We start from the raw sequence: 16,462 nt of genomic DNA, 5'->3' as shown, positions 1-16,462 counted from the left end.
TGGTGATAAAGGTATTAACCACAAGGTACAGGTTCCCAAACTACAGCTTGTAGGCCAAATGTGGCCTGTAGCCTGTTTTTGCATAGCCAGAGAACTAAAACTGTTTTTTACATTTTGACTGATTGACTGAGATGGGGTCTCACTCTGTCACGCAGGTTGGAGTGCAGTGGTGCAATCGTGGCTCACTGCAATCTCTATCTTCTAGGCTCAAGCAATTTTCCCACCTCAGCCTACTGAGTAGCTGGGACTTAGGCATGCGCCACCACACCCAGCTAATGTTTGTATTTTTTTGTAGAGATGGGGTTTCACCATGTTGCCCAGGCCCCACAAAGCGAGATTATAGGAGCCATCTCGCACAGCCTGGTTTTTACATTTTTAAAGGGTTGTAAAAAGAAAAAAGTATGACAGATTGGATGTGGCTCACAAAACCTAATTTTTTTTTTTAAAACAAAAATGGATTGCCAACCTCCCCTACCATAGAGTGTCTAACTCAGAAGCATGAACTGGCCTGGCATATGCCTGTCGCCTATGTATAGTTTCTCAGTATAAAGTTTTTCGGAGTTGTCAGATTCTGTGGACATTTGGAGGCTAGGAGGTAAGATTCCAAAACCAGCATGTCAACCAAAGCCAACAATAAGGCCTCTCAAATACCTACCACATATCTGAAGAGAAACTTTTAACAGTTTTCACTATATATTTAAAACAAAAAGTCAGAAGAGTAAAAAAGTCCCATTTTAAACTGTATATATACCATCTTAATTCTTGTGTTGGACTATAGTAAATAAAAAATTCAGGCGGGGCACGGTGGCTCACGCCTGTAATCCTAGCACTTTGGGAGGCCAAGGTGGGCGGATCATGAAGTCAGGAGATCAAGACCATCCTGGCTAACACGGTGAAACCCCGTCTCTACTAAAAATACAAAAAATCAGCCGGGCGTGGTGGCGGGCACCTGTAGTCCCAGCTACTCGGGAGGCTGAGGCGGGAGAATGGTGTGAACCTGGGAGGCGGAGCTTGCAATGAGCCGAGGTTGCCGTGAGCCAAGATCTCGCCATTGCACTCCAGCCTGGGCGACAGAGCGAGACTCCTGTCTCAAAAAAAAAAAAAAAAAATTCAGCATACACTTTAGATTACTAATATTTTCTTTGGAACAGCACTCATCCATTTTAATTTTCTTAAAATTATCTGTTGAAATATAAATACATATAGACTTTACATTTATGGAAACATCTATTTTCTTTTTTTTTTCTTGAGATGGAGTCTCGCTCTTGTTGCTCAGGCTGGAGTGCAATGGCGAGATCTTCGCTCACAGCAACCTCTGCCTCCCGGGTTCAAGCGATTCTCCTGCCTCAGCCTCCTGAGTAGCTGGGATTACAGGCGCCTGCCACCACGCCTGGCTAATTTTTAGTATTTTTAGTAGAGACAGAGTTTCACCATGTTGGCCAGGCTGGTCTGGAACTCCTGACCTCAAGTGATCCACCCGCCTCGGCCTCTCAAAGTGCTGAGATTACAAACGTGAGCCACCGCACCTGGCCTGTAAACATCTATTTTCTAAGAAACTGTATGATACAGGACAGCACTGGACTAAGAGTTAGATAGCTGGTTCTAATACTCGTTCTGTTACTAACAAGTTATGTGAATTTTAGATACCTCTCATCTTTTGATACTTCATTAATCTGTATCATTAAGAGCTCAAATTGGATTATCTCTGATGTTCCTGCCAGTTCTAAAATTCCATTATTGGCCAGGTAATCCCAATACTTTGGGAGGCTGAGGTGGGAGGATCCTTTGAGCCAAGGATTTTGAGACCAGCCTAAGCAACATAGAGAGATCCCTGTGTCTACAAAAAAAATATTTTTTAAAATTAGCTGGGAATGGTGGCTGGTGCCTGCAGTCCCAGCTACTCAGGAGGCTGAGGTGAGAGGATTGCTAGAGCCCAAGAATTCAAGGCTCTTCAAGCACGGAGCTATCAGTGCACCACTGCATTCCACCCTGGGTGGCAGAATGAGACTCTGTCTCTAAAAAAATAAAAAATAAAAATAAAATCCCACCATTTCACTACATATAATATTCTGGTAAGATTATTCCACATTTTAATTTACACTTTCAATTCAAATGGATACATGTACATATACAGATACCTGAGCAGCCATGTCAACCAGCTGTGGAAGCTTCAAATACTTTCCATCTCCTTCCTTAAGGAAATCTAATAAGCTTCCTGTAACAGACAGCAAGATATTCATAAAAAATAAGCAAATCTTATATTAGGATTGAAATGAATACTCCTCCACCCCAAATCACAACACAAAACTTCTTAGCTTTTCATTTTTTAAAATTTTGTGCAGTTTTGGAGTTTCCAAATAATTATCTAGATCCCAGAAGAGGTCTCTAAGCTGAAATTTTGAAAACTTCTCCTGATAACATATGCAAAAAAAGAAAATGCATTAACTTTACCTGACAAGAGGCATTTTTTCCTTGTTTTGATCAATATCCCAATTCTGATTCAAAAAGTAGTATTAAATACTTACATATTTTTAAGTAAATCTGAATCAAGAATTCAGACAACTAGGAATATCTTGGGGGTGGTTAAAACTAAATATAGGTGGCTAAATGAGTTGCTGTGGAACTACTGCTGTGACCAAGCTCTCTCTCTGAAAACTACAAAGTACTATGAATAACAGCAAAGAAAAAGGCTAGAAGTCTGATTACGGCTTCACTATTATTTGTTAAAGCTTATAATCAAGAGAAAACATCACACAAAACCAAATTAAGGCACATTTAAAACATAAAAGTGGTCCATTCTCTTCAGAAGTAACAATGCTATGGAAGACAGGAAGGTTGAGGAATGGCTCTAGATTAAAGGAGACTAAACAGAAATGACAACTAAATGGAATGCCTGACCATAAACTGGATCGGGGAAGTGTAGTTGGTGGACTGGTCCAGAGCTAGGGAGACCAAATTCCAGGTGAAGAAAAAACATGAAAAAAATCATGAAAACAAAGAGCAGAACAGTGGGTTTATGCTGGAGTGCATGGGACAATGAGTTTGGACAGATTATAAAGGGACAAGTGCTAAGTGAATACCAAAATGAGGAATTAAAGAGTTTTAAAAATAGAAAGGACTTTTGTTATCTTGTATTCTAAATCTCTCCCGCCTGGAAATAATTGTACCCAGTGGTCTGACAACACAGAATTTTACCATGTTCTCCCAATTAAATAATTCTTAAAATTAATATACACAGCTAAATGGGCTATCAGCCTTACCTTCATTATATTTCTTATGCTCCAATATCTTTTTTAATTGTTAAAGTCTTTATTTATTTGAAACGGAGTCTCGCTCAGTCACCCAGGCTGGAGTGCAGCAGTGTCATCTTGGCTCACTGCAAACTCTGCCTCCCCGGCTCAAGCCATTCTCGTGCCTCAGCCTCCCAAGCAGCTGGAACTACAGGCACGAGCCACCATGCCCAGCTGTTTTTTGTATTTTTAGCAGAGACGGGGTTTCGCTATGTTGGCCAGGCTGGGATCAAACCCCTGACCTCAAGTGATCTGCCTGCCTCAGCCTCCCAAAGTGCTGGGATTGGAGGCGTGAACCACTGTGCCTAGCCTGCTTCCAATATCTTGATTTAAACAACTTCCCTGTCCTTTTCTCCCTTTTTTGTTTTTTTTTGAGACAGGGTCTCATTTTTTCACCCCAGATGGGAGTGCAGTGGCACAATCACAGCTCACTATGGTCTTAACCTCCTGGGCTCAAGCAATCCTCATGCCTCAGCCTCCTGAGTAGGGAATATATGTGTGCAACCATGTCCTGCTAATTTTTTTAGTTTTTGTACAGATGAGGTTTCGCCATGTTGCCCAGGTCAGCCACCATGCCTGGCCCTCCCTTCCCCTCTGGTTCATCTAATATACTCTTTGAAAGGGCATATTTGGGCTGGGTGTGGTGGCTTACACCTGTAATCCCAGCACTTTGGGAGGCCAAGGCAGGCTGATCGCTTGATCCCAGGAGTTCCAAACTAGCCTGGGAAACAGGGTGAAATCCCATCTGTAGAAAAATACAAAAATTATCTATGTGTGGTGGCATGCACCTATAATCCCAGCTACTCAGGAGGCTGAGATAAGAGAATCGCTTGAGCCCAGGGAGGTCCAAGCTGCAGAGAAATGTGACTGCACTCCACCCTGAGGGATAGAGTGAGGTCCCACCTCACAAAAAAACAAAAACAACAGACAAACAAACAAACAAAAAAACACCAAGCAAACAAACAAAAAAAATGCCATATTTGGCAACTGTTTGCAGTAGACATTCCTTCCAAAGAGTGCCAGGTGCTTTGGGTGTTTAGGTGTGTTCTGGCTATCAATTAATAGGCTGTATCACTTCTTAACTTTTGATTTCAGTCCCCTTTTGAGGGGAAAAATTTTCCTACAGCAAATATGTAACTTGTAGTTGTCCTTGTCACCACTAGATGGAACTACATCATTGACCAAGACAGACTACTGAAGAGGGTGACATAATTAGTGACTACTGTATATTACTGGTTCAAGAGTAAAAATAATAAAGCAGATCAAATCAAACACATAAAAATCAGGCCTGTCAGCTTATCTGCTGACTTACTAGTTCCTCTAAGTATCATCTGCACAGGGAAAAAGAGGAAAGAGTATCAATCTTCTCTTTATCCTCCTCCTAACTAACCCTGTTACTGAAGATCCCATCTTGTGGTCTAGAGTTAAGGAAAATGAAGAAATTTCCATTGAAGGTAGTGGGGAGGCCAGGCACAGTGGCTCAGGCTGGTAACAGCAGCACTTTGGGAGGCCAAAAAGGGAGGATTGCTTGAGGCCAGGAGTTCAAGACCAGCCTGGGCAACATAGTTGAGACCCCAGTCTCTATTAAAACAAAAAAAAAGAAAAGAAAGCAGTGGGGAAAAAAGTTCCTAGAAGTCCTTAATATAGGAATTATGTTTATATTAAAATAAGAAAACTAATTTATTTTAACTTTACCTTATTTATTTGCTTTAGTACTAAAAATGTAAGTATCTTTCTGATTTTATCATTTTAATTAAATGTGTACAAACCCTTTCTATTTTTCACTCTTCTAGCTTTTCCATTTCTTTTAGTCAAACTTAATTTCAAAATTAATTCAGCCTGCCTACTTTTCCTTTTAAACATCATACTATCCTCTGGAATAACTGGATAATCACTATTCCATTAAACAAAGTGTCAGGTTTCTTCTATCCAAATGTCTACAGAAAAATCTTAAATTAGAAAACAGTATATGATAAGTCTATATGCATACAAATAGAAATAAAGACTCTTAAAAACATTATCAACACGAATACCTAAGGAGATACTAATACATACCTTTTGACATAAATTCAGTGACAATGTAAATTGGTTCTTCAGAAACAACAGCATATAGTGGAACAAGTTTATCATGTCTTAATTTTTTCATTATCTGAGCTTCTTGAAGGAAAGCTTCTGGCATCATTGTACCTGGTTTTAGTGTTTTGATTGCTACTTTCGTGGTTCCATTCCATGTTCCTAAAGAAATAACGCATTTCAGGAATTTATATTTTAAAGGATTTTAGACCAAACTTCAGTGAACAGCACTTCTCTTAAATATTGAAACATATTTTATCATAAATTGTCGCACTTTAATCCACAGCTAAACAATGACAGAAAACAAAAATTCAGGCTTCTTACCCATCCACACTTCGCCAAAACATCCTTGTCCCAGTTTAACCTCTAGTCGCAAAGATTCTCGAGGGATTTCCCAAGCATCTTTTGCTAGACCTTGAGTCTGAGGTTTCACAGTTGGACACACAGTTGTCAACTTGTGGCATAAACCATCAGCATGTTCTAGATAAATGAATAAACTACACTGTAAAATCAATTACAAAAATTAAGGGGCATATAGTGTATCAATGTTTTAAGTTTAAACTGTAGAAAAACAAAAACAGAAGTCCTTTCAAGTTTTACTCTAAAAGCACAAAACAAAAAGGGAGTTGTCCATAAGCAGCAAAACATGAAATATACATAAGTGAAACATTTTGTAAAATTTATTTTTAAGGCCAGGCAAGGTGGCTCACGTCTGTAATCCCAGCACTTTGAGAGGTTGAGGTGGATGAATCCACGAGGTCAGGAGTTCGAGACTAGCCTGGCCAATACAGTGAAACGCTGTCTCTACTAAAAATACAAAAATTAGCCGGGCATGGTGGTGCATGCCTGTAGTCTCAGCTACTAAGGAGGCTGAGGCAGATGAATCGCTTGAACCCAGGAGGCAGAGGTTGCAGTGAGCCAAAATTGCACCACTGCACTTTAGCCTGGGTGACATGGTGAGATTCTGACTCAAAAAAAATAAAAAAAAAAAAGTGTTATTATTTACTACTTAGTATGTATATACTAATATATAGTAAATATATTGTATTTACTAAATACTTAGTATGTATATACTAATATATAGTAAATATATTAGTATATTTACTAAATACTTAGTATAACTTAAAATATATATATTTTTTAAGTTATTATTTACTAAATACTTAGTATGTTCCAGTATTGTGCTAAATTAGCACTTCAAAAGTATCTCATATAAATGAAGCTTTGAAAACATATGCAACTTTCCCCCAAGGCCCTGCAGTTAGTAAATGGTAGAGATGGGATTCAAATCTAGGTCTGTCTGCTTCCAAAGTTCTGCCTTTGTACACTGGGTTTTACTAATTCTCAAAGAGAATGTTATCATTAAATGTTATTATCTAATAGCCACTAATTTGTAAGAGGCATACCAAAAAATCAAGGAAAAAGTTCATTTAGGATCATTTAGGAGTTTTCTTTTTTTTTTTTTTTCCTTTTTTTTTTTTTGAGATGGAGTCTCACTCTGTCGCCCAGGATGGAGTGCAGTGGTGTGATCTCAGCTCACTGCAACTTCTACCTCCTGGGTTCAAGTGATTCTCCTGCCTCAGCCTCCCAAGTAGCTGAGCCTACAGGTGCATGCCACCACGCCTGGCTAAATTTTTTTATATTTTAATAAAGATAGGGTTTTGCCATGTTGCCCAGGCTGGTCTCGAACTCCTGACCTCAAGGGATCTGTCTGTTTCGGCCTCCCAAAGTGGTGGGATTACAGGCATGAGCCACCGCGCCTGGCCCTTTTTTTTTTTTTTTTTTTAAAAGAGATGAGGTCTTGCTATGTTGCCCAGGCTGTTCTTGAACTCCTGGCCTCAAGTGATCCTCCTGCATCGGTAGTTGGGATTAAAGGCACAATCCACCATGCCTAGCAGGAGACTGATTTTTTTAAATAAGGGAGACACAAAGTCAGGGAACCCTAGATTCATAACAGCTTGACTTGTGAATTCTGCTTATACAATCTTTCTTATTATAAATGAGACATGTTCTCTCCTATTCTCACTAAAATAACCACATAAATTCACATTGTGACAAAGGCAATTACAAGTGATGCCACTGCTTGGTAACACGCTTGATCAATGTCAAGATTGCTGGCTGACTTGATAGACTGTTTGCAGCTAGCTGTCATTGAAGACATTACCATGGAAACATCCCCTCTCCTAGTATTAATCATGTAAAGACTTTCAGGTGCATTCATATGCCAAATTGATAATGAAAAATTTTGAGACAGAAGATTCTAATATTAAATACCTTCGGAGGTCCTTGAAAGACAAAAATGTCTATAATTGCTATAGGTTAATTTTCTAGGATAAGAAAAATGCATCGTCAGACCAAATTTCATGGATTTATACTTTAGGAAAGCTTATGTGATCCAGCCCATGCAGAGGAAGGTAATCCTTCTGACATAGCTTTTTCTGTTACCCAATGTTTAGTTTTACTTACTAAGTGTCCATAAATATTTGCTTTTAGGTTTATTTTCATAATGTACATGTGGTGAAATGAACTCCAATGTAAATACTATGCCAGTAAGATATAAGGACCCAAATGATGAAAGTCTATTAGCACATTATCTGAGTAGCACAATGCAAGTACTAAGTATTACCTGTTCCTCCCTTTAGAATACAACAGACATTTATTGGGCATGTATTATGTGTAAATAAGTGTGTTAAATCTTAAAAGAAATGAGGATATGGATTTTGTCCTCATAAACTAGAATGTGAAGAAATAATTTTTACCTTTGAAATATTCACATACCTGTGTAGTGTTTCACCAATTTCTGCAGAGTATCAAATTGTGCTCTGGTTGTGATATAGTATCCACCATTGTCAAGTTTCCTAATTTTGTAGTGTTTCACATTGTCGCCCCTTACCTCATCCCAATCACGAATAGAAAGGGAATAAGCACCTGGGTGAAAAATAAATACTTTCACTGTATCTTTCTCAAAACACTGCCCCAAGAGATTTTATACTTATACTAATATAACAATATTCATACCTTTAGTAGTTTCACTCTCTCTTACTAAGAAAATACCTCGTTGATTTCCAGGATTCAGAAGTAATCTTTCAGCATCTTTTCTCCCCATTTTGCCAAAATACCATCTGGAAAAAAATTAAGTGTTTTGAATTGAAAAGTATGAGGTTCAGAAAAATCATACACAAGTGTCAGTAAGAATGGACTGGGATAGGTTTGGATGACAAAGAATAGCTAGAGGACACAGCTCAAAATACAGGAAAATGTAAGAGTTTTATTGATTTAAATAGTAATATCACAAATATTACTGTTAGAATATACTCTTATAGTATTTTTATGTATTAACTACTCAATGTGTCTCTTAAAACTCCACCTGACAGTCACAGGAACAGTAAATGGAGAAGGAAACGCAGCAAAATAGCAGATCCTTTCTGTCAGTCACAAATGGAAATATTAAGACTATGACAGGAAGAATAGAAGTGGTTCCCCGGTAACAGCGTCATCATCTGCATTCAGTAAGACACAGGTATATCATACCCAAATTATTAGTAACTCTAAATATGTGTGGGTTTAATTTAATAAGGTTTTGTGAATAAAATGACAGTGTCTGCTATGGAAGAGCTCACAGAAAACTGGAGAAGAAAGACAAAAGAACAGAACAGAAAGTAAGAAGCACCATAGTAGAACAAAGAGTTATTGAGACACATTACAAATTATTAATAAAAGCAAACAAACATTGATAGAGCACCTATCATATACAAGGTACTGTGTTAAGTGTTATAATATGAAAATAAACTAGCGTTTATGAATCCCAGATAAACTGGTTTAACCTAAAAGTAGTATGTCACTGAAGGTGAATTTTGACTTTTTACAAGTTGCAAAAATAGGACACAGAACTCCCATAACACCCTACAATAAACCCTACAACTAGGTTCCCCAATGGCTAACATTTTGCTTTGTCATACTCTCTCCCTCTATATATGTATGTGTGTGCATGTATATATATACATATGTATTTTTTCTTAACTAATTGTAAGTTGCAAACATGCTGAATTAGTACCTCAAATACTTCAGTGTGTACTTGCTAAAAGAGAAGGATACTTTCCTACATAACTACAATGCAAGTGCCTAAATCAAGACGTTAACAGTCATATAAAACTAACTGAAAGTAATATTCTTTCATGGGCATATTACTTTTATAATCATAAAATGATAATAAATCTCTGAAATATTTCAAAAATAGTAAAACCTTAAAGAATGTAAGTCTTTGGGCCAGGCACAATGGCTCACGCCTGTGATCCTAGGACTTTGGGAGGCTGAAGCGGGTGGATCACTTGAGGTCAGGAGTTTGAGACCAGCCTGGCCAACAGGCGAAACCCCGTCTCTACTAAAAATACAAAAATTAGCTGGGCGTGGTGGTGCATGCCTGTAGTCCCAGCTACTTGGGAGGCTGAGGCAGGAGAATTGCTTGAGCCTAGGAGGTGGAGGTTGCAGTGAGCCGAGATCACGCCACTGCACTCCAGCCTGGGCGACAGAGCCAAGACCCTGTCTCAAAAAAAAAGAAGAATGTAAGTCTTGGCATCATAAATATGGGATACATATATATACCAATATACCCATCCCTATCAACACACCCCCACATATAAGCTGTAAGTTAAAAAATAAGTCAAGGCAGGGAATGAGGATAATCTGAAGGCAAATTTTTGAAGTGAGACAGTCTGAAAAATATGCAAAAGGCTTACAGATACATATTTAAGTGAAAACATAAAACAGAGACTAGGCATAAGGAAATATGACTGATGCAGATTCGTTTATGATCCTACTCTAAGTGAATAGTATGACATTAGCTATTAATTTTTAAGTAACATCTATTAATATGATACATTAGCTGTATTAAGACTGGTATGTAATTCTGTGTGTGTAAAGTTGTGGCTAAGTAGAATGTGCATTAAAACATTTTGAAAATCAAAATAATTAATAAAATATGAAGTAGTGCCATACTCTTCTGCCTGAATGGAATCTGCAGGCGCTACATAATTGCTCGGGATATAACCATTCTTTCCTGTAGCGATTGATCTTGCTTCCCACCAATCTCCTTCCCTGCAACAAATAAAACAGCAATCACCGCAACGTAGACTATTGCCCAAGGTACAATATATTGCAGTGCTATCTTGTATCTGAAGTAAACAAAGGGTATTACTTTCATTTTTTATTTATGCATTCATTGGATGAAGAATTAAACTCAAAGAATGATATTAAAAAATAGGTTACATGAATTAAAGGAAGCACAATTGCATACTTCTGCTCCAAATAAAGCCTCAAAATCCTACACACTTAGTTATTTCTTTTTTTAACACAATTCTTTCAACCTAAGACAGACTACAGTGAATAAAACAATCTGGGAGGTAAATCTTTCAAATTACTCAGTTTTTTTTTTTTTTTTTTAAAGCTTTAAGGTGTAATTTGCATGCCATAAAATTCCCTCACTTAAGATGTACAATTCACTAATTTTTAATATATTCACAGAGTTGTACAACCATTATCACAATCAATTTTAGAACATTTTCATCACCCCCAAAAGAAACTCTGTACCCATTAGCAGTCACTCTGCACCCCCAACTCCCTCCAACCACTGTCAACCACTAATCAGCTTTCTGTCTCTGTGGATATGCCCACTGCATGCACTTTATATAAATGGAAATATGTGCACTCATGTGGTCTTTTGTAACTGACTTCTTTTACTTGGCATAATTTTTTAAAGGTTCATCTAGGTTATAGCATGTCTATCAGTAGTTCATTCTTTACTGCCAAATGCTTTTCTCTTTACAGTACATAAAATTGTAATATTCTTTTTTACTCATTTTAGATAAAAAAAAATCACAATGCTCTAACATTCCTGTAGCCAGACAATTAACAATGAGCAACAAAGTTAAAAACTGAATTTCTGGGCCAGGCGTAGTGGCTCAAGCCTGTAATCCCAGCACTTTGGGAGGCTGAGGCAGGCAGATCACCTGAGGTCCGGAGTTCGAGACCGGTCTGGTCAACATGGTGAAATCTGGTCTCTACCAAAAATATAAAAATTAGCTAGACGCAGCAGCGTGCACCTGTAGTCCCAGCTACTTAGGAGGCTGAGTCAGTAGAATCGCTTGAACCTGGGAGGTGGAGGTTGCAGTGAGCCGAGATCATGCCACTGGACTCCAGCCTGAGCTACAGAGCGAGACTCCATCTAAAAAAAACAAAGAAACAAAACAAAACAAACAAAAACCCAAAAACACTGCATTTCTGGCCGGGCGCGGTGGCTTATGCCTGCAATCCCAGTACTTTGGGAGGCTGGGGTGGGCAGATCACCTGAGGTCAGGAGTTCATGACCAGCCTGGCCAACATGGTGAATGAAACCCTGTCTCTACTAAAAATACAAAAATTAGCTGGGAGTGGTGGCGTGTGCCTGTAATCCCAGTTACTCAGAAGACTGAGGCAGGAGAATCGCTTGAACCTGGGAGGCAGAGTTTGCAGTCAGCCAAGATCATGCCATTGCACTCCAGCCTGGGTGACAAGAGCAAAACTCCATCTCAAAAAAACAAAATCAAAACAAAAAAAACCCTGAATTTCTAGAATAATGCATACTTATAAAAATGTTATCTAGAAATATTCCAGTAAGACCAAAATTAAATTATAATTCATAACATGAGAACTACATGTGGTTTATAACACACATAGGCCCTCATTTTTTCAAAATTAATGTGAAAAGACCAAATACAATCAGTCTTTAAATAGGAAGATAGATATGGTATTTGTTACTAAAGATTAAATGCATGTTTTGCTTCACCAAAGATAAAAACTGAAAAGGCACTGTCTAAATTGTTATAAATGCCTAGATAAATTTGCTCTCTAGAAAATGAATGAAAAATCCCTCAGTAATTCAAATATTTAGAAACTCATACACTTGGTTTGTGGTTCCTCATATATACTAAGCACTTTCAGATACACAAACCAAAAACCTTGTATTTGATCTTGCTAAGCATTCATTGATTCACTCTAACATTTACTGAATACTTATTAAGTGACAGACTTTAGAGTGTGCTGGAAATAAAAGTAAAAAGACAGTCCTTGACTTCAAGGAATTCACAGTCTAGAGCTGGGTTTTCCAACTTCAGCACTATTGACACCTTGGACTTGATCATTCTTTGTTGTGGGAGGCTGCTGTGTGCGTTTTAAGATATTTACCAATATCCCGGGCCTCTACTCACTAGAAGACAGCGGCAGCACCCCAACTGTGACAACCAAAAATGTCTCCAGATATTGCCAAATACCCCCTGGGTGATTCTGTCCCAGGTTGAGAACCATTGGTCTAAAAGAATAACAAGCAAGTGACAAATTGTAATTCAAAATGTGATGAGAGCTATGATTGAGGTTTGCATAGGGTGCTACGTAAACACCTAAGAGAGATACTTAATCCAGCAGGAGATAAGGACTGGGCCAGGCAGGGGAGGAAGAATGTAAGAAAAGGCATCTTCAGAAAGGACATATTAACTATATTTTGAAGGGTGAGTAGGATTAGCTAAATAAAGGAAAGAAATGGAAAGATGAGAAATCACATTCCAGAAAAAATAAACAGTATGTGTGAAAGCACGAGAGTGTAAGAAACTCCAGTGTACTCAGAAAATTGCAAGTAATTCAATATGTCTGGGTAGCAGAGTCAGAAGAGGGGAGAAGCACATAGTAAATTCTCAATGAATGATTGTTGTTATCATTGTTGTTTTCCTTTTATTTTGATGACAAGTGGTAAGTACTGAATATTTTAAAAGTAGAAGGATATGACCATATTTTATGTTCCGGAACAATAACTGGTAGCAGATGGGAACAAGGATGGAAGAAAATATGACTGGAAGCAGACCATAAATATATATTTTGAGAAGTTACAAAGTGGTCATTACGCTTGCTAATGAAATTATTCGATCTACTTTCTACAACGAGCATCAAATTTTCTACAGTGTACCTCTAGACAAAAAGTCTAAGTGTCATATAAGGAAAAAAAAACTTAATTTCATCAATTGGAAAGTAGATGGGTTCCTTACCCAACTTTACCCCTCCTTTTTTTAATAGAATGAGACAAGATCTTTAAACCATCTGGTACTTAGAAAAATAGGAGCATCGAACTCTCTTCATAAAGTTTTTTTAAAAAAATAATACACTTGCATGTACTCCCCTCAGTAACTCTTCATTCTTAAATCTCTACTGTTTATGGCAGAACCACAGCAGCACAAATTGTAGAAGTAATAACTTCTGGCTACAGCAGCAGTGTTACAACATGCATCTAAAGAAGCCAATGCATCGTTAAACACAGTGGGCAGCCCATGCCCTACCTCTCTCATCAGTGGATCATCAACTAGCTCAGTGGTTTCTGTGTAAAGACCAGATTTCTGTCAGTATTTCTCTCACAAAATATTCATGACACTTACGTATTGTTAATTATTTGAAATCTTTCACCCTTCTTAAATGAAAGGTCTTCTGTAGTTCTAGCTTCATAATCATATAAGGCCACAAATATCGTAACACCACCTATCAGAGGGAAAAAAGACCAAGGTAAATTATGTAGCTAAGTTAACAAAACAGAAAAAAAGAACTATTGCCAGCCAAAAAAAAAAAAAAGAAGCTTAAGGATAGTTTTTTCTGTAGTCTCCAGAAACTATTTTTAGAAGTTGGAACTACTGAAGAATTTTAAAGTAGAGAGACATGACCATATTTTACGTTCTGGGACAATAACTCAATAACTGGTAGCAATAACTACTCTTAAACTCTCTGAAGACCTTCCATAAAACTACTGTATTCTACAAATTATAAAACTCTGTAGACTTGGAGAAACAAATTTAATTTTGTTTCTTTTTGAGACAAAGTCTCACTCTGTCACCCAGGCTGGAGTGCAGTCGTGTGATCTTGGCTTGCTGTAACCTCTGCCTCCTAGGTTCAAGCGATTCTCATGCCTCAGCCTCCCAAGTAGCTGGGATTACAGGCATGTGCTGCCACACCTAGTTAATTTTTTTGTATTTTTAGTAGAGACAGGATTTCACTGGGTTGGCCAGGCTGGTTTTGAACTCCTGGCCCCAAGTGATTCGCCTGCCTTGACCTCCCAAAGTGCTGGGATTACAGACGTGAGCCACTGTGCCCAGCCAACAAATTTAATTTTGACTCATTGTAGCAACATCTCAGGCTTGGAAATGCAGTCAAATTTCAAATCAATTATTTGACAGAAAAAGCATTGATGAGTACTATAAACTAGTGGGGCAGTGTTCTTCATATAAATAATGAATGAACAATTGCATCTAATCATTACCAGTAATAACTAATTTACTAGTTTTAGCAAAATTATTACATATTTAACACTTCAAAATGTCATGTTTTGTCTTAAATGGTATCAGATGGTCACAGAGGCTCACGTCTGTAATCTCAGCACTTTGGGAGGCCGAGGTGGGCAAATTACTTGAGGCCAGGAGTTCGAGACCTGCCTGGTCAACAGGGCGAAACCCTGTCTGTACTAAAAATACAAAAATTAGCCAGGCATGGTGGCGCATGCCTGTAATCTCAGCTACTTGGGAGGTTGAGACAGGAGAATCACTTGAAACCCGGAAGTGGAGGTTGCCATGAGCCGAGATTATGCCACTGCACTCTAGCCTGGGTGACACAGCGAGACTCTGTATCAAAAAAATAAATAAAATAAAATGGTATGGATGATATGAATTATAAAGTATAAATTCAAAAACTAAACTGTCATCTTTAGCATTATGTGCAGATGCTTAAAGAGATTAGCATACTGAACAGCCAAACTATTATTTGCAAACAAAACAAATAATAAAACAGATGTATACAATATGCATGACATCTCAGTGTTAAAATTATTCAAGGCAGGTATTCAGGTTAAAAACCCCATAATATATTAATATTCTTTTAAAAAACTGTATATATTTATTGTATACAACATGATGCTTTGAAATATATATACATTGTGGAATGGCTAAGTAGAGCTAATTAACATATGCATTGCATCACATATCATTTTTGTGGTGACAACACTTAAAATTTTGTTAGTAATTTTCAAGAATACAATATATTGTTATTAACCGTGTTCTACAATAGATCTCTTGAACTTACTCCTATCTAAATTTTGTATCCTTTAGCCAACATATTTTTAATTTGAATATGTATATACTCTACTCAATATAATCCCACTGACTTGTCAGATCAAAAAAAAAATTTTTCTTTTTTGAGACGGAGTCTTGCTCTGTTGCCCAGGCTGGAGTGCAGTGGCACGATCTGGGCTCACCACAACCTCACCTCCTGGGTTCAAGTGATTCTCCTGCCTCAGCGTCCTGAGTAGCTGGGATTACAGGCGTGCATCTCCACGCCCAGCTAATTTTTGTTTGTAGAGATGGGGTTTCACCATGTTGGCCAGGCTGGTCTCAAACTCCTGACCTCAAGTGATCTACCTGAGTCGGCCTCCCAAAGTGCTAGAATTAAAGGTGTGAGCCACCGTGCCCGGCCGACATCTTTACTTGAATGTCTAATAAGCATTTAAAATTTATTACAAAACATAGATCTTGATTTTTCTCCTCTAACCTATATTTACATACCCAAGTCTTTCCTACCTAAGTAAATGGCCCTACCATCTAATCAGGTACTCAAGCCGAGTCCATTACTAGTGCTATCAGTTTTACCTCTAAAATACTATTTACTTTCCATTTCCACTGCTGCTACCCTAACCCAAGTCCTTGTCATTTCTCACAGGGACTGGGCGGACTACTAAGAGTGCTAGTCTCATCTGCTTCTATACTGCTTCTCTACCATCCATTCTCCACACAGATGTCAGAGTCAGTTTTTCTCAAAAGAAAATTCAATCAAATCCTTTACTTAATCTCTTCAGTAGTTTCTTCCTAGCTTTGAATAAAACCTAAACTCCCTACCAGAGTCTATGGGGTCCTGAGTAATCGTGGTCTCTTAACTCTTCAATCCCATATAATACAATTCTCCCCTCTGTTTATACTAGTCTCCACACTAATACTCAAAATCTCCAAGTCTCTCTGTATCTCCTAAATGTTGCATTTGTTATTTCC

The 16,462-nt window shown here is 38.0% G+C and overlaps 1 protein-coding gene across 8 annotated transcripts in view; it reads right to left on the bottom strand.

Annotated features, from left to right (window-relative positions):
• YES1 (YES proto-oncogene 1, Src family tyrosine kinase) overlaps positions 1–16,462 on the bottom strand; it is a 91,294-nt gene that overhangs the window by 15,874 nt on the left and 58,958 nt on the right. For all 8 annotated transcript variants that reach the window (XM_054537549.2, XM_024235726.3, XM_063716778.1 and 5 more), the window contains 7 exon segments: positions 13,817–13,916; positions 10,359–10,457; positions 8,382–8,485; positions 8,142–8,291; positions 5,688–5,843; positions 5,346–5,525; positions 2,139–2,215 (listed from right to left, as the gene is read on the bottom strand). In XM_054537549.2, the coding sequence (XP_054393524.1) occupies positions 2,139–2,215; positions 5,346–5,525; positions 5,688–5,843; positions 8,142–8,291; positions 8,382–8,485; positions 10,359–10,457; positions 13,817–13,916 (866 nt within the window).

The sequence above is a fragment of the Pongo abelii genome, chromosome 17 (assembly GCF_028885655.2).
Source record: "Pongo abelii isolate AG06213 chromosome 17, NHGRI_mPonAbe1-v2.0_pri, whole genome shotgun sequence".
Classification (NCBI taxonomy): domain Eukaryota; kingdom Metazoa; phylum Chordata; class Mammalia; order Primates; family Hominidae; genus Pongo; species Pongo abelii.
This window is presented reverse-complemented; position numbering and strand designations above follow the sequence as displayed.